We start from the raw sequence: 24,553 nt of genomic DNA on the forward strand, positions 1-24,553 counted from the left end.
ATTGCTTTATCACTTGGAGTAGTGCTACCTATCTCATAATCATCTTGATAAACTAGGTTAACACTTAGGGTTTCATTAATTAACCAAAATCAAACTAGAGCTTTCACCTAGGGGTTCAGCGTTCGCTCAAGTACAGTAAGGTTCCAGTGAAGGTTTAATACGACCGAACGTGTCCGGTCAGTGATGATCGGACCCTGCCAACGTCCGATCAACACTTAAACACTAGTGTGTGGGTTGAACTGACCGGAGCGTCCGGTCAACATGACTGGAGTGTCCGGTCACCTCGTAGAGGCACATAACCGTTCATTTTTTAGGCTGCCTTATAAATAGAAGCTCCACTCATGTGTGGAGTCACTTTTGCTCATTCAAACAGCTGAGAAACATGTTTGTGAGTGCCAAGAAGAGCAAGGTCCTAGTGAGGTGATTAAGATTTAAGAATCCAAGAGAGTAGCCTCATTAGTGAATCAAGAGTAGCAAAGTGTGCATGCATCGTTCTCATTAGGCTTCACGTGGTCAAGTGAGAGTTCGTGCTTGTTACTCTTGGTGATCGCCATCACCTAGATGGCTTGGTGGTGATTGGGAGCTTGGTGATCACCCAACAGAGCTTGTGGGTGACTCAACTCAAGTTATGAGTGGTTGTGGGTGATTCACCGTGATAGAGTTCGAAGAATCAACCCGTAGAGAGCACTTGATCCTTGTGCGGATCAAGGAGGAGCTACACCCTTGCGCGGGTGCTCCAACGAGGACTAATGGGGAGTGGCGACTCTCCGATACCTCGGCAAAACATCGTCGCGTTCCTCTCTCTCTATTTACTTTGAGCATTTACTTTGAGCATTTACTTAGAGCAATTCAATACTTGTTTTTACATTTATAGAATTGCCATGCTAGAGTAAGTTTAGAACATAGGTTGCAAGTCCTTTGTGCGTTAGATTATTAGAAACACATTTCTAGGCATAAGGGATTAATTGAGCTAACCATAGGATTTAATTATTGAAAGAAAATTTAGAATTAGCCCAATTCACCCCCCTCTTGGACATCTTGATCCTTTCACCCTCTCATAGCGTTCATGTTCCCCTTGAGTCGCTTCTTCTTCCTCCTACCCTTCCCTACCTTCATTAGATCCGTATGTGGCATGTAGTTATAACCATTATAAGGTGGCCACTGTGTCGAGTCATGGTATGGCTCAAAGCTCATCTCTCAAATACTAATGGTGTTCGAATAGAGATAGAAGGGTGACATATATGGTAGATCCTTATAGTTGTACCCACGAACCCTGCAGGCCGTGATCATATGAGAGCAAGGGGCATGCATGATCTGAGGGACGTTGCAACTGTACTCTACCTTTTCAAGATCAACTCGGTAGTTTCATCCACCATAACGTTCATCGCCAAAGCTTGTGCCACCCTTGCCCCATACACTAAAGATATGGCGGTGGGGTCCATATGGCTCGGCGGTGTGCTGCTTGGCCAATTCCCCGACCTCCTTCAAATGTTCAGCTCTGGCCTTTCCAAAATGCCCCTGCTCAGCTATATTCCTCTGCGCAAGTTCCCACCTCTTCATAAAATATTTGTTGCACTTATGAAGGGAGAACTTAACAATTCCAGACACAGGCAACGATCGAACTCCAGTGAATACACGGTTGAAGGACTCTGAGGAGTTAGTGGTCATGATGCCATACTTGAAACCCCCCTCGTCATATGCTAATGCCCACTGAGCCTTCTGTTCTATCTGCGCCTCTAACCAGGCCTTTCTCGCTGCATTTATCATCTTGTCTAGTTCTCTTTTTGTCTCCTTAAACTAGTGCTCTGTACGTACACAACATAGAGCCTTTACCTTGTCACATATCTCCTGCTTCTGCTGACGCCGTCAAAAATTAGCGGCAAAGTGTCTCATACACCATCTATGTACTAGAGGCGGGAACCCATCTATATGCTCAACTGCAGCATTAAGAAGCCCTGCGTGATGGTCCAAGATCAAACATATAGTGCGAGTTGGACCAAGCACTTGCACACGTAGTAGCCGCATGAACCATAACCACGACTCATTGTTCTCTCCCTCTGCCAAAGCAAAAGCCAAGGGTACTATATGGTCCTCAGGATCAACAACAACAGCCATCATCAACATGCCCCTGTACTTTTCTATCAGGAAAGTGCCATCAACAAGTACGACTGGCCAACAAAACTAGAATACATGTTCCGTTTGCGCGAACGACCAGAACACACAATACAGGACATGCCTCAATGGGTCTCGAAAACACATCCCTTCGGTGTCCACAAACCATTTAAGCTAGGGTTGTAGTAATGCATTGCACATAAGATGACCGGACTAGTGGGGAGTGGCGACTCTCCGATACCTCGGCAAAACATCACCGCGTTCCTCTCTCTCTATTTACTTTGAGTAATTTAATACTTGTTTTTACATTTATAGAATTGCCATGCTAGAATAAGTTTGGAACATAGGTTGCAAGTCCTTTGTGCGTTAGATTATTAGAAACACCTTTCTAGGCACAAGGGGTTAATTGGGCTAATCGTAGGATTTAATTATTGAAAGAAAATTTAGAATTAGCCCAATTCATCGTCCTCTTGGGCATCTTGATCCTTTTAATTGGTATCGGAGCCTCGTGCTCACGTTTTTAAGCTTATTCGCTTTGAGCAAGATGTCTCACGAGGATGGACCTTCTCCTATCTTTGAGGGAGATACTTTCCATATTAGAAAATCCGCATAGAGACGTACTTAGAAGCTCTAGACGTTGGTATACTTAGAGCCGTCTCACAAGGCTTTCCAAAACCTCGGGATGCTACTAACTTACAAGGCGATGAGGTTAATTATGAAAAGTGGAATGCAAAGGCTCGAAACATCATCTTTAGAGGCCTTTGCAAAGATGTGTTCAACCGCGTAAGGAACCACAAAGACGCCCATGCACTATGGTTGGACGTTTATGCGCTCCATGAGGGAACCAAGAGTGAGCATGAGGAACGCTATCATCTTATAATTAAAAAGCTAAATTCATTTGAGATGCTTCTTAAAGAATGTGCTAATGAGATGTATTCACGTTTAAATGTTCTTGTAGAGGAAGTCAATGGGCTTGGACTTACTCAAATGTCACCATCCGACGTTGTGAGAAAGATCTTGAGTGTCCTCCCCATTGATAAATATGGGCATATTGTGACCGTGCTACATCAAGGTGATCTTTTCGTCACTACACCAACACAAATCTTGGGAAAGATCAATGCTTATGAGATGTACATACACATCACAACACAAGATGTCTCATCCTCTATCAAGAAGAAAGAGAAGGACTTAGCATTCAAAGCTAGCCAAGATAAGGGCAAAGCAAGACTTGAGTATGAGAGCTCAAGTGATGAAGAAGATGAAGATGAAAATCTTGCTCTCATGGTGAAGAAAGCCGCCAAAATGCTAAAGAAGCTAAACAAGAGTGGCATCAAGTTTGACGACAAGAAGAAGTTCTTCACAAGCTCTAGAAGGAAGCCAATCTCCGAAATGAATTGCTTCAATTGTGGTAAACTTGGTCATCTAGCACATCAAAGCACCAAGCCTAAGAAAGACAAGTTCAAGAACAAAAACAAGGGTAAGAAAGATAACTCAAGTAACGAAGATGAAGATGAGAAGAAGAAAAACAAGTCATACAAGAAGAGAGAGATGGCAAAAAGAATTCAGAGGTTATTTGCTAAAAAATGAAACTAATTCAGAGGCATGTAATCCTTTCTTTGAAAGAATATTATTCCTGAGTTATTTGCTAAAAAATGAAACAGTGTAGATACTGGACTTTGCTTTTTAATTATATCTGGTAAACATAGGTTTAGATCATTTATAATGGATGCCCTCTTGGTTGATCAAACGAGGAAACCAGCGTCTTGTTCGCTTGCTTACCGGTAGTACTTTTTTAACTAATAAATAATACTTTTTTTATAATAAATTAAACAACGATACTTTCGGTTTATCAGTCAGCGGACAGGGCAGACGACTGCGTTTCCGGGGACGGCCGGTCACGCTTAGGGGCAAATTCGTCACTCACTAATTCCCAAGACCAAACACCCGACACGCTTCTCTTAAATGCACACCAAATGTGTACACACAACACAGCACAAGCGACACGCAGGCGGCATCACACTGATTCACACTCACAGTACAGCTCTCACTGCGCCCTGCCCGCGTCCGCTCCACCACGCCCCACGCACCACGCCTCACGCCCCACGACACTCCGGACAGAGGGGGCGCAGGCACGAGAACAGCTCAGTCGCGGCGAGCTCCCGGGTCTCCAGCGAAAGAGCCGGAGGCGAGAGTGGCGGCTGGCGCGGGCTCCCTCCGAGGCTCTACGCGGCGCCTCGGCGCAATGCTGGCCTTCCCCGGGGGCAGATCGGCCTGAGTCGCCGTCGCGGTTCTCGAATCGGCGTCTTCCTCGCAAGGTTCCGGCCAGAGCTTGGATCTTGCGGCGGAAGTCGCGAGAAGGGAGAGTGGGAGCCTGTCGTTTCTTGGTTTTCCGCTCGCCAAAGGTTTGGGACCTTCTTCTCTGTTCTTGAGGCAGCGGTTTTCTTTTCTGCACTCGTTTCTTTCGGGGCCTGAGAATTTGCTGCCAAGATTGGGATTTCGGCTGGATTCAGCGCCGCTCCCCATTTTCGGTAGAGAATTTAGCAAGGGATGTATAGGTTATTGTAGGCTACTGCAATGCAGTTTGTTGTGTTCGCTCCTTTTGCACAAAAATCACAGTCCGGAATCTGATAAAATGCGAGCTTGGTTTGCTGCGGTCGATTTTTGTTCAGAGGAGGACAAATTGACCTATTTTTTATTTCCTGAAGAGTTAGGTAATTTGAATCTTCCATTAATCAAAGAACCACTTGATCCGATCGAACAAAACCCCTCTGGACCAGTACTTGGTACTACTCTCTGGAGTCATTGTTTGTTTCCTTGTTACTTTGCCTTTTCTAGATGTGTTAGCAACTCCTTTTTTCATGTGGAAAAGGATTATGCTATTCTTGTGTAAATGTTGTTTGTGTGGTTGAGCCTGTCATATCTTCACTTTACTGGGTTTACAATCGGTTGCGCGGTGAGATGGATTCGAGTAGGACCGTGCCAGCCTATAGCCCATCCAGCCCATGAGTCTCATGAGAACAACGGCATTAATTCACCTCAGCCCCCACCAAAGTTCCAAAGCTCTCGTCTTTTCTCATGCCCCCTTTGATTTCTTGCATTGCATCAGAGAGCTTTAGCTTTTATGTGCTAGTCTTTAGTATCTGTGCTGTGCCGTCACTTTTGTTAAGCATTTGGTTCTTCAGAACGTAACGGCATGACTGCTGCGTCAGGCGTATATGGAAGGTTAGGTGAGGTGTAACCTGTGTAACGCTGTACTATATGCTGGTACATGAGGGAGACCACCTCCAAGTAATGGAATCTAGCAGTTTTCCCTTTGGGAGACTTTGGCAAAACAGTTCTCTTGGCATTATCTGCTATTGTTTTCTTATGATGATGGTTAGTTAGTCCTAATTCCAATGCTTGGAGGACAGTTTTTAGTGAGCAACTTTTAAAGTTAATATGTTAAGGTAATGAGTAATGTGCTTTATTAAAAGGAGGCTTGTGACTGATGAATGATGGCTACTTTCTGATGTGATATGGGTGGTTTGCTTTTGTCATATGCTCCTGATCCCAACCCCAACTGCCCCGTTTAAAAAGAGGAAGATAAACTATGGCAGGTCAGTTTGATGGTTGTCTTAGGTTGAGATTAGAGGAAAAGACAATGAGGGTCATGCGTGTTTCCTTTTGGAGATGCGCTTACTACTGGCAGTTGAGAAATATGAAGCTTTTGACCATGGTAGCTCCATTTGCCAAAGTGAATTATTCTGGGTTATGCAAAGTCATAGCGTAGGTAGGTACAGCTTGAGTGGCTCCCAATGCCACCCTGAAACTCCCGAATAATTTGTCATGATGTATAAGGTACATTGTTTCTTATTTAGTGTTCTAACTAATGCAGTATTTTTTTTTTTGTAGTTTTAGGGTGTCACAATTCTGTTTAGGCCATAAGAGTAGTATTTCGTAATAGAATATCTACTAGTATTTCTTTGCTGACTAAGGATTCTGTCTTTGAAATGAACTAAGATTTGGCCTCGATTTTGAAAACTAGGGAGACATGCTACTAGTGGATTGTTAATACAGAAAATGTCCCACTCCCCACCTATCTATTTTTGAAATATCTTTGTATTTTTGGGATCCAGGTATTTGATGTACTGTTTTCTGCAATATTGCCAACATGTGCAAGATGTGCTCCTCACACTTTTTCTCAAATTTCTCAGGTTCTCTTAATCATCTTTATTTTTCTTATTAGGAAGTTAGTGATGAAAGTATATCAGAGGGCACGAGCTTATGTGTCATGCTTACTATCCTTATTTCCTTCTTTTATATGAACTATGATTTTGTTGTTATGCTCTATTTTCACTAACTTTTGTTTCTTTTCTATACTGCTAGAGAATTGAAGATTTGAAGTTATGATGGAAAAGTTTGTATAGTAGCGCTGAATCCAGTTCTCTTCAAGCAAGTCTCAACTATGCAACATCTTACAGTGATAGCCTTTTTGGCTGCTTCTCTCCTCATTGCAAGCATTCCGCATGCCAAAAGTGCTGATCTGAACTCTGACAAACAGGCTCTTCTCGCATTTGCTGCATCACTGCCTCATGGCAGGAAGCTCAACTGGAGCTCCACCACACCTGTCTGCACTTCTTGGGTGGGGGTGACATGCACACCAGATAAGAGCCGTGTACATACACTGCGCCTACCTGCTGTAGGACTTTTTGGTCCAATACCATCAGACACTCTTGGGAAGCTTGATGCCCTGGAGGTATTGAGCCTTAGGTCAAATCGCCTTACTGTCGACCTCCCTCCTGATGTAGGATCTATTCCTGCCCTCCATTCCCTCTACCTTCAGCATAATAACCTGTCTGGAATCATACCAACTTCCCTCTCTTCCAGCTTAACATTCTTAGACCTGTCATACAACACTTTCGATGGAGAAATCCCATTGAAAGTGCAAAATCTTACTCAACTTACTGCATTGCTTCTCCAGAACAACTCACTTTCTGGACCCATTCCTGACCTCCAACTTCCTAAATTGAGACATTTGAATTTGAGCAACAATAACCTCAGTGGGCCAATACCACCTTCCTTGCAGAGGTTTCCATCAAGTTCCTTCTTAGGGAATGCTTTTCTGTGTGGGTTTCCTTTGGAACCATGTTTTGGAACTGCACCTACTCCTTCTCCAGTATCACCACCATCACCCAATAAGACCAAGAAGAGCTTCTGGAAAAAGATTAGAACTGGTGTGCTAATTGCGATTGCTGCTGTTGGAGGGGTATTGTTGCTTATTTTGATTCTCACGCTCTTGATATGTATTTTCAAGAGAAAGAGACACACTGAACCTACCACAGCTTCGTCCAAAGGAAAGGCTATTGCTGGTGGCAGGGCAGAAAACCCTAAGGAAGACTACAGCAGTGGTGTTCAGGAAGCAGAGAGGAATAAATTGGTTTTCTTCGAGGGCAGTTCATATAATTTTGACTTGGAGGATTTGTTGAGAGCTTCTGCTGAAGTCCTTGGAAAAGGAAGTTATGGAACCACCTACAAAGCTGTTCTTGAGGATGGAACCACAGTTGTTGTCAAGAGATTGAAGGAAGTGGTGGTTAGCAAGAAGGATTTTGAACAGCAGATGGAGATAATTGGTAGGGTTGGCCAGCATCAAAATGTCATTCCATTGCGGGCTTACTATTACTCCAAGGATGAGAAGCTGTTGGTGTTTGATTATGTCCCATCTGGTAGCCTTGCTGCTGTTTTGCATGGTACGCTCATTATTTTGCCACTTTGATTATTACTGTGGTCAACACTATTTCTTAATTTCTAACTGTTCAACTTGTTCCTCAATATTGAAGCTAGGAAATAGACTAATACGCACAGTTCAAGGTTATTAAAGATTTAGCTAGAAAATCACGAATTAAAACCAGAATCAATGCTACTAGTGGGTTTGGGACAGTGAATCTTTAATGCTTTAACATAATTAGTAAATCTGGAATGATTCCTTTAGTATGTATAGTAGTTGTTTTTATCATCATCCAAGTTTTTCTAATCAGATTGTTTCCCAAGAAAGAGACAATACTAAACATTATTACACTTTTGTTTGAATTGTGCTCTTCAACCTTTACCATCAGAAGAAATGGACTAAAGTGGTGTTCTGTAATATGTGCCAGAGTTGCCACTAAACCTGTATCAAATCTATGTGTTAGCTCTTCTTTTAATCATATGAGAACTACTGTTTTTTCTTCTCCTAAGAAAGAATCGACTAAACTTATCACCATTTATCCTAGCTACCCACCTTGCCCTTTTCCTTTTAAATCCATGAGTTGGAAAATGCATGTCATTAGCATTCACTGTAAGTGTATCAATAAGATTCAGGCATTTAGCATCGTGTTTTGAATTTAATTTATGCCAGAAACATCGTTCTTTGTTGACAAGATTTTGTATATTTTTTATGGCTTGTGATATGAAATGACGCTGTTGCATTTCACTGTAACTACGTTCAGGGAATAAAGCTGCTGGAAGAGCTCCATTGAACTGGGAGACAAGAGTCAAGATATCTCGGGATGTAGCCCGTGGTATTGCCCATCTTCATGCTGAGGGAGGAGGGAAGTTCATCCATGGCAACATCAAAGCATCGAATGTCCTTCTATCACAGAACCTCGACGGCTGTGTCTCTGAGTTTGGCTTGGCACAGATCATGACCACTCCACAGACCGCGCCACGGCTTGTTGGATACCGAGCACCAGAAGTCCTCGAGACTAAAAAATCAACTCAGAAGTCCGACGTCTACAGCTTTGGTGTCTTGCTCCTTGAAATGCTAACTGGAAAAGCCCCTCTCAGATCTCCCGGGCGCGAGGATTCCATAGAACATCTCCCAAGATGGGTGCAGTCTGTGGTTCGTGAAGAGTGGACTGCTGAGGTCTTCGACGTGGACTTGTTAAGGCATCCCAACGTCGAGGACGAGATGGTCCAGATGCTCCAGATTGCAATGGCATGCGTGGCCATTGCCCCCGAGCAGCGGCCTAAGATGGAGGAGGTGATCAGGAGGATTACGGAGATCCGGAATTCTTACTCTTCTGGGACGAGGACGCCCCTTGAGGACAAGCCAGAGACTGCACAAGCACCATGAGGGGGTACAGCATAGTTTAGCAAGAGATGGTAGCTAGGTTGCATAGTGAATTGCTTATAGAGCTTCAGCAAAGTTGATAGCCACCTGCATAGCACGGTTTCCGTTGATTCCCCATCGTTTCCAGTAAATCTGTTGTGCATTTTCTTTTTTTTCTGAGTCTAGCGAGCTGATTGACAATCCATGCCATTATATTGTTCAGTTAAATCAGTAGCTCTTCTGATTTTCATAGGATAGTGTTGCTCTGTAATTTGACATAATCTCTGCAGCGTGATTAATGAATTGAATTTCCCCTCTATTTGTGCCAGACCACTCAGATTTCGCAGTGCTTGATTTGGTCTCCTTTTCCTGTTCAGTCAGATTTCGCGGTGCTTGATTTGGTCTCCTTTTTCCTGTTCGTTTTCCCAGGGATTTTTTTTTGGTCCGTAGCTGCTGCTTGTTGGGAGATCCAAACCAAAGGAGCTTGTTGCTTGATCTGGTTTAGCTGGTGGTAGTAGTAATAACTAGCCGCTTGCTGTTGCTGGCTGTACCGTCCTATCAACCCCGTACTTGTAGTAGTCAGCGACCTGAGTGGGTGACTCCCAGAGGACATCAAGATGTGATCTTGCCCGTCCGCTAATGGGGCTACACGAGAAGGCAGAAACGGACGTGGGCTCGTTTGTTAGGCCTTATTTTTAGTCCTTCTCAACGATTTTAAGTAGAACCGTGTTTTTTTAAGTCAAATTCAGCCAAACGAACGGGGCTAAGGTGGGCGCAACTATTGCCAAACCAGGACGGCGGCTGGCCGGCTGCGCTGCCTCCACGTTCTGCCGCCTGCCGGCCGTGTCCGGCAACTAGCCGTCTAGCCCAACTAGTGGTTGCGCACAGCCTCAGCCGCAGGCCGCTGACGCCGAGCACAGGCTCGAGACCCAACCGCGTCACCTGGGCCGGCGGGCCCCATGAGTCATGGTCCCCGCGTGCGCGCGCCGCGTGATTGCTGTTGCAGCCTCGCAGGGAAGGCTGTAGCAGTGCGCGCCTTCACGGCAACGCCGGGCATCCGGCACGCCCGCGGCGCGTGCGTAAGGCAGCACAATGGAGTTCTAGCCCAAATAAGTGATCCATATATATTAGAAAATATTAAGACTACTGTTTATACAATATAAACTATCATTACTTACGATTTGTAAAGAAACTTTTCTCTTTCATCATACCTTATTTTTATTTCCTTTTCCTCTTTTTTTTATAGTATGAACCACTTTCTCTTTCTCTAAATATACGTAGTTTCTATAAAAACAGCTATTTTTTTATCTGATACTATTTGGGCTACTAGTAAAAAAAAAGCAGCGGAGAAACCCTTGGTTCGGGTTGGCGGCAGTCGTGATGGCATTCATGCGCGGGGACGCAATTTCACGTGGCGTTCGTCGGACGCCGTGCGCACGCTGGCGAACCGCCGGCTGCCTGTGGCTTTTCGCAGAGCGTATAATAGCAGGCTGTAAGTCGACTAAATGCTGAGGTAGAGGAGAGAGGGGAGGAGAGAGAGGAGAAGCGGGCTGTAAGCTTAGAATCAAGAAAGTCTGTGAGAGAGATAAGTGGACCATGTATTAACTGTAAAGAGCCAACTACTATATGAGTGGGCTGAGAGAAGGCTGCAAAAAACCTTACAGCCAGCAAGCCGGCTGTATTATTAGTCTTGCTCTCATAGCAGTAGCCAGTAGCCGGTAGCGTTCTAACCTTCGGTCTGTTCGCTGGTTAGTTTCTGGGCTGGTTTAGATTGGCTGGTGCTGGTTTGATGTAAAAGAAAAATACTATTGACTGGCTGATTTGGGCTAGCTGAAACTAACATGCGAACAGGCTGCTTGTTAACGCCGTCTCTTATTGAGTTTGGCATAAGCACGACCGACTGCCGTGTCTGCTATAGTCGCGGGGCAATGCATCTATACCAACCATATTTGATGTTCACTTCAGGCTTTGACCGGACTAAGAGGCACTAAATACAATAAAATGTTAATGAAAATATTGGTCGTGACATACATTATTTCACCTACTTTATAAAGCACAGGTCATTATCATTATTAATTTATTATTGATGCAGAGCATGTTTGTTTCAGCTTGCAGATGCGCTAGATAATGAGCTGTACAATCTGATGCTCAAATAAACATTCAAATTACAATAACATTACTCTTAACATCCAAATTATCATTTTGAGTGTCTCCATGAAAAAAAGTTATCATTGCTTGGATATGGTTCTTTTCCCCTAGATTCTATATATGATTGTAAGGATCTGTTTGTTTCCGCAACAGCCCATCGCGCGACCGTGATAAGCGAACGCGGCGCGTGATTTTCTATCGTACAATTCAAATTTTTCCGCGTATCCTGTTGTGGGAGGCTGGCGGACGCGCATTTGATGCGAGGCGTTCGACGGGCTTTTCTCATGATTTCGCTGAAACGTGACGCGACCGCGGAAACATACAAGCCCCCAACACGAAAATTCTTGACAAGCTTCATATTTCAGATGGTATTCCGGAATTACCCCCGGGCCACCTTGCATTGCATATTCAGTTATCGGTTCACGACGCACCAACCGAAGCCAAAGGCCACCACCATTCCTTCCCCAACTCCGCAGGCTGCTCACCGCCCTCCCTCCGCGCCGGACGCGCCCCGATCCAGATCCAGGTATCCCCATCGGCCGCAGCTCCGCCTCCGACCCTTATCCCTTAGGCGTCCTCATCGTCCCCGTTCCCCTTCCACCTTCGTCGATTGGGGATCCATCCAGGACTGGATTCGATCCCTTTTTTGTTTGGTTATAGGAAGCCTAGATTGCTTCGGCGGACTGATCGTTTTGCTCTGTTCTGTAGAATATCTTTTCTGCTGTGAGCCCTGAAATCGAAATATTTCTTCCTGCGATTGGTGCTCCCTTGCATCCAGTTTGTTGCGGATTTGCTTGTTGTGTGGTGTCGTGCTAATAATACCTGTTTGATTTTGCTATTTTGTGGGGTGGTCAAGTTCTGCTTCTGGGTTTAGCAGTAGCGGTGGTTGATCTGATGTCCGCAGATCGTGGTCCGCATATGTTTCTTCGTTCTAGCATAATTCATGAAGCTAACTTTAAGATTTTAAATTGTCAGCCTTATCTGTCCAATTGGTACCTGATTGATGTTTTATACGCTTCTAACAGACGAAGTCATGTCAAGATTTGGTATATTTGTGGATCCACCATGTAGATTTTAATGTTAGCGTCTAGTAACCAAATAAATACCCACTCCTTTACTTTGTTCTGTTTACTCATGCTGCCAGAGGTGCCAGTTTAGTTTTTCTAAGTAGCATTAGTTTAAGATTTGTTTGAACTATTGTATTTGCCATTTACGTCTAACTAGTCACAATATGCAAATTTGGTCAATGCAGGGGCTTATCATGGCATCAAAACGTATCCTCAAGGAATTAAAGGACCTGCAAAAGGACCCTCCAACATCATGCAGTGCAGGTATGAGCTTGCCACATGGTTTTTATCTGAGCATTGATGCATTGTGTTATATTTCTGGATACTAATTAAACTGTTACAGCTTACAGGGTAGAAGCTCATGATAGAAAATCTTTATTGTGCTATAGAATTTTGTCATCACGAGTAATTTTTTCTGTCATAGATCTCTGTACTTTGAGTGAACCTAAATAAACTGAAAGTATTCATGGGTTTGGTTCTCTCAGGAATTCATTTTGAGATGTTTCGTTGGAAAATAAATTATGAATATCTGTACTGCAGTTTGTCAGCTGGGAATGCTATTTGTGTAATCACATATTTATCTATGCATACAAGTTCATTGCCATTCTTGCTCTGCGATACTGTGGAATGGTTGTTGATGTCTCATGTTGTGATAGCTGACGTTGATGTTTGATTTTCAAAAAGAACCATCCAGAACAGAGCATCTTACTCTCATTATTTAATTAGAAATCTAATTTGATGAGTCGTGAGCAATGATTTTGTTTTTGCTCTCTTTTTGTGCTTTTCTTGTACACACTTGAGCGTTCATGGATTATAGTTTTCTATTTCCTTAGGTCCTGCTGGTGAGGATATGTTCCACTGGCAGGCAACCATCATGGGTCCTCCTGATAGTCCATATGCTGGAGGTGTTTTCTTAGTGAACATTCATTTCCCCCCAGACTACCCCTTCAAGCCTCCAAAGGTTAGCATCACTTTATTCTAGAGTTCAATTTTCTGTTTTTTTTGTTTTCTTTATTGGAGGATGAAAGTGTTGACTGTCTGTCTGCGAGCAGGCCTTTAGCTAAGTTGTTTAGGTGGCTCTAGTAGCACTCCTCAAGTCCTGGATTCGACTCCCCGTGGGAGCGAATTTTAGGCTGGGGTTAAAAAAAAATCTCCTCGTCTGTCCCACGCCAAAGCACAGGTCTAAGGCCCAACCCAAGTTGCGGTCGTTCTCACATGGGCTACGGTGCCGCTGTGTATGGGTGGGGCAGGGGTTCGGGGGTTTTCTCGACTTGCGTGAGAAGTTCTTAGCAAAAATGCCCGGGGTTGTCCCCCTGCAGGTTGAGTTTTTTTTTTCCCTGTCATTCTCTTCTGTAATGTGTTATCGTGAAGAGATGTTCATGCTATCAACTTACACGCTTCATAAATGTACCAGTGTTAATTCTTGTATGTATGATCATCCGCAGATTTTGACATGCAGGGTCAACTAACCCATCTGTTTCTATGGTTTAAAGCCCATTATTTCATTATTTTAGTAATTCCTTTCATCATTTTTATGTTGTTTATTTTTCTGAATATCACCAATATACTTCTTGGTGGCACTGAACTTAAGGTCAATTTTGGATAGGTTCAAATTTTTGGGTCTGTTTCTTTCTGTATAAAGTTTTTCTCTGTATGTTTTCTTCTGTTTCTGTTCACTACCATTGAATTGTCTCTTTTTTAGGTATCTTTTAAGACGAAGGTCTTCCATCCAAACATCAATAGTAATGGAAGCATATGTCTCGACATTCTTAAGGAGCAGTGGAGCCCTGCTTTGACAATCTCTAAGGTGCTGACACAATTTAGTATGACTTATGCACAGTAAATGATTAGCTTAAATGCATGCTGTCATGTTTATCTTCGTTGTGTTAGCCCCTATACTCTTCATATTATAATCGAATGCTAATTTAGATGATATAGCTTCCTGCAATTTGAAATGTCAGTATTTGCCTCCTGGTAATAGTCTCTATATATGTAGAAGATTAAATGCTGTATTGCTGTTTATCCAGTCTAATGGTTCAGAATAAAACTGATATATATGTAAGCTGTTTTTGTTTATGCTGTCAGCATATTATGGGCTTATGGCAGGATATCAATTGCAAGCCATTCTTTTGGTTCAAAATTTACACGTCCCAAAAAAATACCAGAGAAATTATTATATATAGTTAGGTTGTGCAGTCGTTCTTATACACCTTTTGATTACAGAACTGTCAGACAATAGTATGATTCTCTCCTCAAGCTCACCTAATCTACAACTGCCATTCAGGATCAGTCCGATTACTATATGTAGTATGCTATCCTCGAAATACTTGCATACTAATGTGTAGCTGCATCACTAACCACCATTGTTTTTTTATGTTTTAGGTCTTGCTTTCTATCTGCTCCCTGCTTACTGATCCCAACCCAGATGACCCTCTTGTCCCTGAGATTGCTCACATGTACAAGACGGATCGGCCTAAGTATGAGGCGACAGCCCGCAGCTGGACCCAGAAGTATGCCATGGGATGAAATGAAATGAAGCCGAAACCCCATATTCGGCATTACTGCTTAAATGCAGACGATTGTGGTGTTGCCCCATGAAACTGTTTCTAGGGACGTATGTTCTTCCATTCCTTGTGGTCCGTGTGCATTCTTCGATCCTTCTAGGATCGAGTCCTAGTCCAACATCAACCTACCATTGTCGTCGATAATGAGATGACTTATGCTTGCTGTGATAACTATGCTAGTGTTGATGTTATTTGGTAAATGATTCTCATTGACGGCCTGTTCAGGGATTGGAGGGGATGAGAGGGATTTTGACTCTCACGTGTCTGTCTCTTAGTGTTTGGTTCAGGGAATCAAGTGGGATGGGGTGGGATGGTCAGGGATAAGGGGTGTTTGGACGAGGGGCAACCAAGGGCAGGTCGGTCCCAAGATGGAATATTCGCCTCGCCTTGGATCCAGGGCGTCCCCATCCCATGAAATCGAGGGGACGGGGTCAGCCTCAAGTGGGATGAGCGCGCTACAGGCGAGGAAGGAGAGAGGAGGCGTGCTTGCTCACGAACGGCGCACAGGAGAGGATGGGAGAAAGGAGGACGGGCATGCGGGAGAGGATGCGAGGAAGAAGGACGACGCACAGAGGATCTTGAAGATGGAGGAACCCAGTAGGGCGAGCACGCCTCCTCGTGGGCGAGCGCAAGCACGTCGCCTCGCTGAGCGGCGGCGAGCTCGGGGGAAGGAGGCACGGGGCGAGCTCGGGGGAAGGAGGTGCGGGGCGAGCTCGCTGGATGGAGGCGCGGGGCAAGCTCGCTGGGGAAGCCAGGCACTGGCGGAGGAGACGAGGTGCGCCGTGCCCATGTGTGAGACTCGAGTCCAGGTGGTTGGGATCGAAGAGATAAGGAGAGGAAAAAGAAAAGATTTTTTTTTTTAAAAAAAACTGACAATTGGGTCCCACCTGTCAGTAGCTAATCCTACTTTTGGTCTCTCGTCCAAACAGAAAACGGGTTCGTCCCATCCCTCAACCAAACAGAGAATAGAGCCGTTCCATCCCACGAATCAGAGTCAGGACCATCCCACCCCACTTTGACTCTCAACCAAACGCTACCTTACATACTCCCTCCGTCAACTGGCTTCCAGTGGTGGAGCGGCCGGTCGTCGTTTACCATTGGGGTTTCCCTCAATATTTTTAGCCTTGCACATGGATGTGCCACAATGATCAGGGTGACGTGTCCGTCACATGTGAAAGGATCAAGATGCCCAAGAGGGGGGTGAATTGGGCTAATTCTAAATTTCTGCAATAATTAAATCCAACGGTTAGCCCAATTAACCCCTTGTGCCTAGAAAGCGTTTCTAATGTTCTATCACACAAAAAGTCTTGTAACCTAAGTTCCAATTCTACTCTAGCATGACAATTCTATGAATGTAAAGATAAGTATTGAATTGCTCAAAGTAAATGCTCAAAGTAAAGAGAGAAGGAGGAACGCGGCGATGTTTTGCCGAGGTATCGGAGAGTCACCACTCCCCACTAGTCCTCGTTGGAGCACCTGCGCAAGGGTGTAGCTTCCCCTTAATCCACGCAAGGATCAAGTGCTCTCTACGAGTTGATTCTTTGACACTCCGTCGCGGTGAATCACCCACAACCGCTCATAACTTGAGTTGGGTCATCCACAAGCTCCACCGGATGATCACCAAGCTCCCAATAACCACCAAGCCGTCTAGGTGATGGCGATCACCAAGAGTAACAAGCACAAACTCTCACTTGACCACAAGCCTAATGAGAAGGGTGGATGCACACTTTGCTACTCTTGATCTCACTAATGAGGGCTCTCTTTGGGATTCTCAAATCTCAATCACCTCACTAGGATCTTGCTCTTCTTGACACTCTCAAAGGTGTTTCTCAACTGTTGAAATAAGCAAAAGTACCCCCACATACGAATGGAGGAAGTATTTATAACATGGGCTGAAAAACAAACTATTATGTGCCTCTGTGGGGTGACCGGACGATCCGGTCATGTTGATCGGATGCGCTGGTCAGTTCACCCTGAATTCCAGTGATCAAATAGCGATCGAACGCTAGACAGCGTCCGGTCAGCACTGGCCAGACGCGTCCGGTCGTGATTTTCCCTCTCTGGAACCTTACTGGAGTCGATCGGACGCTGGCCCTCAGCGTCCGGTCACTTCACCTCTCAGCGTCTGGTCACTTTTAGACGACTTCACCTTGATCAAATGAACTGATCGGACTCTGCGCTAGCGTTCGGTCACACCAAAGCCAACGTCCGGTCAGTATTTGACCCTCCATTCACTTCCAATTTTCGATCGTACGTGAATGGAGTTTGCTCCGATGGATCTAAGGGCTTTTTAGGAGCTACCTAGTGCTAGGTTTAGCAAGTGTGCACCACACCTAACCCACTAGACTCACCTAGGTCAAGCTACGCATCCATACTCCCCTTAATAGTATGGCCAAAGAAAAAATAAAGTCCTAAACTACTCTAAGTGTATCTTCAACACCAAACGACACTTAAAACTAGTCCATCCTTAACCTTGTCGTCCATCCTTTGAAAACCGAAACGATTTCCATCGTAGGGGCATGACCACCATGATAGCCCAATCGATCTCCATTACCATGACCTAACTTAATTGCCTCCGCAAAACACACATTAGTCATAGTAATCACGTATTGTCATTAATCATCGAATCCAACTAGGGGCCTAGATGCTTTCAATCTCTCCTTTTTTGGTGATTGATGACAATACTACCTCGAGTATATGAAAGAGTTGAGGTTTTTAACATGCTTGGTTCATATAAGCTTTTGACAATAAGAACAAAAGAGTTAGGCAAGCTTATATGACCCAAGCCAACATGATGTACTCAAAAGATATGAAAGCTCATTTGCATCGGAGTAAAAATGTGGAAGCAAAGCAAATGAGCATAGCTCAAGTGATATGCCATATAAATAATTCAAAATAGAGAGCACACATGTCATATATCACGATCACGTAGATATCACTATCACATAAATATAGTTTGATGCATAAAAGTAAACACATGAATGCATAATAGTATATCATACATAAAACTCCAAATGTAATAGATAATCTAATAGATAAACTAAGCTCCTCCTAGATATGTCGCTCCTCCTAAGACTAACATACTCGATCCCTCTTCCCCTTTGGCATCAAACACCAAAACCTAAGGGTCGGTCGGCGGGGCTGCAGCGGACGAGTCGGGCGCTGAGGTACGAGGAGCAAGCTGGAACTGAGTGCCATCATCATCTGAACTAGAGTTCTGAGCAGTCTGACCCTCTATAGCTAGAAGCGACGCTGAAGCGGTCTGGGTTGGATCAACAACTAGAGCTGCTGTAGACTGTGCATGTATGACTGGAGCAGCCGGCTCTGATGATGCCACTAAGGAAGGGAGCGTCTCTGTAGTCCCGATAATAGGTGTAGCTATAGAAGGACCTAGGACATACAAATATGGCGGAGTAGGCTGTCCTATCAACTCACTAAAAGTCGCTCCAAGACTCCTGGAGACTAAGGTATCTAACACTAGTAGTGAGGAAGTCTGAGCCGGTGTGAAGCCCGTCTAAAGAGGTGTGAACTACGGGGCTAACACTGGCGAAGCAAACCACTAGGACACCTACTCTGTAGGTGAAGTAAACTGTGCTGGTGGCTATCCCTAACTCTGAAGCCCACTAGGCTGTAAAGCTAGAGTCATAAAAGTGGTGGTAGGCTGACTAAGCTGGGGTGAAGGCTATGGCGGTGGAACCCCAATAGTTGTCACTACATGCTGCATAAATCTAAGGAGCTACTGCTGATGCATGGCCTGCTACTGCTGCTGTATGGCCTACTGCTGTTGCTAAAACTCATCCTGTCGAGTCTGAAACTATGCAAAAGTGGCGGCGGTCTCCTGAGCCTGACGAGTCTGATCCTGCCTCATTCGCTCAAGTATGGCAAGTAGAGCGGAGTTTGTCTGCGCTGTAGGTAGAGATGAACTGGAGCTACCAGCCTCATGGTCATGTCGACATGGAGGCATCTGAGGAATGTCTTGGTAGTCCTCATCTGAGCTGTCACTGGGGTCGCTCTCGACCATCCCCTCCTACTGAGCATCAAGCTGCTCCTCCTCTATAGCTGCTATGCCCCTAATAGTCTCATCCTGCTGAGTTGCAGTCTCTGGCATCTCTGGACATCAGCTCGACTGGCTAGGTGTCCTCATTGCACTATGGCGGATCATCTGAGTCATGGTGTATGCAGGGAACTCTATAGTAGCACCACTGTACTCTGCCAGCATCTCTAGTGGCCTCATAGTAACTGCCCTGTGGATCAAGAATGTAATCCAATGAGCATACGACAGCTGCCTGTGACCCTAAACCCTTCTGCAATAGTATCCTTCATCTCTGATAGAAGGAGATCCCAAATATCAAACACTGTCTGCTGCATTAGAGAGTTCAGTAACCACAACTGTATGCGAGTCCAGCCCTCGCGATACCCCATCCTTAGAAGTAGTGTCCTCCTCATAATAGCATTAAGCACTCTAGCAGTGGGAGTGAGATCACTAGGTGTCCTGCTAGACCCCTCGCTGAATGGCTCTGTGAAGCAGTGGTGGACTAGATCTATAGGGGGCACCATACCACCATGAGGGCGTCTGGGGGGTATTGTCTGTCCATAGCAAACCTTATGTAGCTGGGTGGGCTGCTCCTAAAGCCTGAGTATCTCTCTGAACCTAGTGCTCGTCAGCCTATAATCTCTGCCACTGAATACAAAGTGTAAAAATCTGTGCTGCGGGTCAATCCAGAGAGAAGCATAGAACTAACGAACCTAAGATGGAACATATAAGTCTATCATTCCAAGTAAATTTGCTAGCCCTAGCAGGTAAGATAGGTAGGGACGAATGTGCTCTCCAGCTACTGCAACAATGGTCTCAATGTTACACACCCTCTGAGATCTGAATATAGCCCCACTGTTAAGATACGCATTATAAAAATCTTCCTGCAGAGGTTTGTAGAAATCCTCTGAAGCAAGCTCATCCTGCCTTGGTGGAAACCACTGCTCAAAGTCTACAAATCTGAGCTGCTGAACCTGCTTGGCCGTGGCGTCCCTCAAATCCAAGTGGGTCACTGGAGGCTGACCCTATGGTCTAGGCGGTGGACATGAACCCCTCTGCTAGGTCTTTGACCTCGGAGTGATTGGCACACGGGTACGACTAGAGCGGCGAAGCTATGGCTAAGGTGCCTGCTCTATCTCCATGGCCTGCTCTCCCTCTTGAGTCTGCGCTGCTGGCTGTGGCTCCTGCTGTGATGCCCTCTAAGGCTGACTCTTATCCAAGACAACTTGTCATCCCGCAACCATGACAGTCCTAGCTGGACCACCATGATGGCGCTCAACCTGCTCAAGTGTAGCTCTCATAGATGGAGAGAGCTTATCTATGATCTGGACTCCACTCCTAACACCTCCTGCCTCTGCATGCTCTGCTGCTGCTACAACTGTGGCTGCTCTAGCTGTATCTGCATCTAGATACTTCCGCTTCTTTATTGCAAGCTTCTTCGTTGCCTTGTCTTTTGGATCTGCAGGCAAGCGAGGTGGGTGCCTCAGATCCTCATCACCGGGACCACCTCCAATATTCTTGACACGAGCCATCTGATGGATCTGAAAAGAACAACTGCTGCTTACAAAGATCAATTGTCAACTATCACTTCCGAGGCTTGGCCTCGATCCGTACTCGCAAGCTTGGCCCCAAGTTGACTGACAACTACAAATAGGACCACAATGGCACCAACTCGCTACACGATAGAATAGAGGGTATATAAATAATTTTAATTATTCATCTAGAGATACAAAACCCTAGGAAAGCAAGCAAATAGATGCGGAATTAGAACCGATGGCTTGCTACCTGACGAACCGGCGAAACAACAAGAAGAGGAATGGATCGGGGGACCACCGGGTCGGCAACTGGTGATTAGGGTTTGTAGTGGCATGGATCAATGACAGAGGATGTAGGGCATTGTAATGTGGCTCGGGCACATGAAGTAGAGGCACGAGTGCGGGCTAGGGCAAGAGCTCGATGGCGCTGGAACAAGGCCTCGGCGGCACTGGCGCTCGGGCAGGGCATAGCAGCGCGGGTAGCGGCGGTGTGGCTGCGGGCAAGGCATGGCGGCATGGGTAATGGTGGCGTGGCTACGGGCAGGGGAGGCATAGGATGGCATCGCGAGGCACGGCGGCGGCGGCGCACGGCGCGGAGGCGTGGGTATGGCGCAGCGCGGGCAGCGGCAGAGCACGGGCAGCGGCGGTGGTGGCGCATGGCATGGAGCTGGCGGTGACATGGAGGATAGGCGCGGTGGTGGCGAGGATGCGGAATAGAGATAGGTCAAAAAAACCACACGCGGAGATTTATAGTGGCCCCCACGAAGTAGAATAGGAAACGGAGAAGGGAGTTCTATTCCCGCACGATTTCTACTGACCGGACGCTGCCACCCAGCGTCTGGTCGATTCCAAAGAGGTCCAAATCCCTTGGAATTGCGACCAGACGCATCCGGTGAACACCGATCGGACACAGCCAGAGTCCGGTGAAAGCTACCTTCATTGTGTTCGATCGACCAAACGCTGGATCACCATCTGACCAGACGCTGGGATAACACTATTTCAGCATCTGGTCACTCCTTAGCAGTAGTTCACCTCCTGTGAACTGACCGAACGCTGGATATCAGAGTCCGGTGCAGCGTCTGGTCACCCTTTTTCAGCAAATCTTCAAAGTCCTTCGTGCTACATGTTCCCAATTAAGTTTCAACTCCAATAAGATCCAAATAAACACTAATTGGGACTGATATGAGTGACCTCTCTCAAACCCTCAAGTTTTTCAAAAATATTTTGCCTTAGGCTATAATTCTTTTTAAGAAAATAGGCAATAAGAGGGCAATTGAAGATAAACGACAAAGCAATATTCATGCATATGCAATGCAATACTTGAAAATAAATCTAGTTGCTTGTCAAGTTTGATCTAAGGTTAAGCTTCTTTACACGCTTTACGGTAGTTATCTTAACCATGTTAGACAATCCCTATATGCATTACCAAAAATTAAAGATGTTGTATATTACAATGCAATGCAAGGGACAACACAAGCTTATTTTCTAGTGAAGTTACTAAAATCAAGAACATTAAGCTCATTCCACAATCGATAAAAAGTCACCTCATCTAGCGGTTTAGTGAAGATATCCGCCAATTGATCCTCGGTCCTTACACCTTCTAATGATATATTATTTTTAGCAACATAATCTCTAAGAAAGTGATGGCGATATCTATGTGCTTGGTGCGCGAGTGTTGAACCAAATTATTTATAAGTTTTATCGCATTTTCATTGTTGCACAAAAGAGGTACTTTTTCTAGAACTATACCATAGTCTAGCAAAGTTTGCTTCATATAAAGTATTTGTGCACAACAAGCACCCACGGCAATGTATTCCGCTTCGGTGGTGGACAAGGCCACACTATTTTGTTTCTTGGAGGACCAAGACACAAGTGATCTACCAAGCAAATAGCACCCTCCGGATATACTTTTTCTATCAACTTCACAACCAGTATAATCTGAATCAGAATAGCCAACTAATTCAAATAAAGCTCCTTTGGGATACAAAAGGCCAATGTTTGGTGTGTGCTTAAGATACCTAAGGATTCTTTTTATAGCAATTAAGTGAGTTTCCTTAGGATTAGCTTGAAATGTAGCACACATACATACACTAAACATGATGTCGGGCCTAGATGCGGTTAAATATAATAAGCTATCAATCATAGAGCAGTAGATAGTTTGATCAACCGTGTTACCTCCCTCTTCTAGGTCGAGATGTCCATTAGTTGGCATTGGTGTCTTGATTGGGTTACATTCATCCATCTTGAATCTCTTGAGAAGATCATTTGTATATTTCTCTTGAGAGATGAAAATCCCTTCTCTCATTTGCTTGACTTGAAAACCAAGAAAGAATATAAGCTCTCCAATCATTGACATCTCGAACTCCTTTGATATCAATTCACCAAATTCATTGCAAGAATCTTCATTTGATGATCTAAAGATGATATCATCAACATACACTTGACAAATGAAGATGTGCCCATCAAGCTTCTTGGTGAATAGTGTGGTATCAACCTTCCTGATGGTGAAGCCCTTCTCAATGAGGAAGTCCCGAAGGCGCTCATACCAAGCTCTTAATGCCTTGGACAACCTATAAACATGATTAGGATATCTAAGGTCTTCAAACCTGAGAGGTTGAACAACATAGACTAGTTCATTAATAAAGCCATTTAAAAATACACTTTTCACATCCATTTGATATAATTTCATTTCATGATGTGATACATATGCAAGGAGGATACGAATAGCTTCTAGTCTTACCACCGGTGCAAAGGTCTCTCCAAAATCCAATCCTTCAACTTGAGAGAACCTCTTTGCAACTAGTCTTGCCTTGTTCCTTACAACTATGCCTTGATCATCTTGCTTGTTGCGGAACACCCACTTTGTTCCAATGACTCTTGCACCTTTTGGTCGCTCTTCAAGAGTCCAAACTTCATTGCGGATGAAGTTGTTCAACTCTTCATGCATGGCATTTATCCAATCTGGATCTTGAAGAGCTTCTTCTATCTGGTAGGCTCATAGCAAGAGACAAAAGAGTGATGAGCAATAAATGAAGCAAGTTTTTGTGAGCGAGTCATTACACCCTTTAATGGACTCCCTATGATGAGATCTTGTGGATGATCTTATAGTAGAGGTGTATTTCTTCTATTGACCACTTGAGGAGAAGGTTGTGGAGCATCAACATCTTGTGCTTGTACCACCATTTGATCATGGGAGATATGAGTATCTTCATTTTCTACTCTCCCATCTTTATCACAATCTTGTGGCACACTTGATGAAGAAGGTGGATCAATCACTTGTATATCATCTTCATCATGTTTAGGCTTGATGTCTCCAACCAGAATTTTCTTCATAGCCTCCCTTAATGATTCATCACCTACATCATCAAGATTCTCATGTGCTCCTTGGGAGCCGTTAGATTCATCAAATTTCACATCATATGTTTCTTCAACCAAGCCAGTGGCATGATTAAATACTCTATATGCTTTAGACTTTGATGAGTAACCAACAAGAAAACCAATATCACAACATCTTTGAAACTTCCCTAGGTGTTGCCGCTTCTTGTAGATGTAGCATTTGCAACCAAACACCCTAAAGAAACAGACGTCTGGCTTCTTCCCATTGAGCAACTCATAAGGTGTCTTGCCAAAAAACTTTTGAAGGAATAGGTGGTTGGATGCATAGCATGCGGTGTTGATAGCTTTCACCCATAGAGCTTCGGGGTGTTGTACTCATCTAGCATTGTTCTTGCAAGAGTGATCAATGTCCAATTCTTTCTTTCAACTACACCATTTTGTTGAGGAGTATATGTTGCGGAGACCTCATGCTTAATCCCAACTTCATCACAATAGGCTTCTATGTTTGTGTTGTCAAATTCCTTCCCATTGTCACTTCTAATCTTCTTGAGCTTCACTTCAAATTCATTTTGTGCTCTCTTGGCAAACTTCTTGAAGCAAGATGTAACTTCAAATTTGTCATGAAGGAAGAATACCCATGTATATCTTAAATAATCATCAACAATCACAAGACAATAAAGATTTCCTCCTAA

At 44.6% G+C, this 24,553-nt stretch overlaps 2 protein-coding genes across 2 annotated transcripts; both read left to right on the forward strand.

The window, feature by feature from the left end:
• Nucleotides 1-4,119: 4,119 nt before the first annotated feature.
• Nucleotides 4,120-9,497, forward strand: LOC136456741 (probable inactive receptor kinase At5g58300). The gene is made up of 3 exons (XM_066456696.1): nt 4,120-4,514; nt 6,478-7,838; nt 8,577-9,497. Exons 2-3 carry the CDS (start codon nt 6,557-6,559, stop codon nt 9,200-9,202), a joined length of 1,908 nt encoding a protein of 635 aa, XP_066312793.1. The 5' UTR covers nt 4,120-4,514; nt 6,478-6,556; the 3' UTR covers nt 9,203-9,497.
• Nucleotides 9,498-11,697: 2,200 nt separating this feature from the next.
• Nucleotides 11,698-15,128, forward strand: LOC136456738 (ubiquitin-conjugating enzyme E2-17 kDa-like). Its single transcript, XM_066456690.1, has 5 exons — nt 11,698-11,852; nt 12,579-12,657; nt 13,227-13,354; nt 14,096-14,200; nt 14,776-15,128. Exons 2-5 carry the CDS (start codon nt 12,588-12,590, stop codon nt 14,917-14,919), a joined length of 447 nt encoding a protein of 148 aa, XP_066312787.1. The 5' UTR covers nt 11,698-11,852; nt 12,579-12,587; the 3' UTR covers nt 14,920-15,128.
• Nucleotides 15,129-24,553: the final 9,425 nt, after the last annotated feature.

This window comes from Miscanthus floridulus, chromosome 6 (assembly GCF_019320115.1).
Source record: "Miscanthus floridulus cultivar M001 chromosome 6, ASM1932011v1, whole genome shotgun sequence".
NCBI classification, from domain to species: Eukaryota; Viridiplantae; Streptophyta; class Magnoliopsida; order Poales; family Poaceae; genus Miscanthus; species Miscanthus floridulus.

Bases quoted from the DNA above. Each gene is read 5' to 3' on its own strand.
- LOC136456741 (XM_066456696.1), top strand. From the start codon at position 6,557: ATGCAACATCTTACAGTGATAGCCTTTTTGGCTGCTTCTCTCCTCATT. The intron at 7,839-8,576 runs GTACGCTCATTA...AACTACGTTCAG, and splicing joins CCTTGCTGCTGTTTTGCATG to GGAATAAAGCTGCTGGAAGA.
- LOC136456738 (XM_066456690.1), top strand. From the start codon at position 12,588: ATGGCATCAAAACGTATCCTCAAGGAATTAAAGGACCTGCAAAAGGAC. The intron at 12,658-13,226 runs GTATGAGCTTGC...CTATTTCCTTAG, and splicing joins TCCAACATCATGCAGTGCAG to GTCCTGCTGGTGAGGATATG. The intron at 13,355-14,095 runs GTTAGCATCACT...TCTCTTTTTTAG, and splicing joins ACCCCTTCAAGCCTCCAAAG to GTATCTTTTAAGACGAAGGT.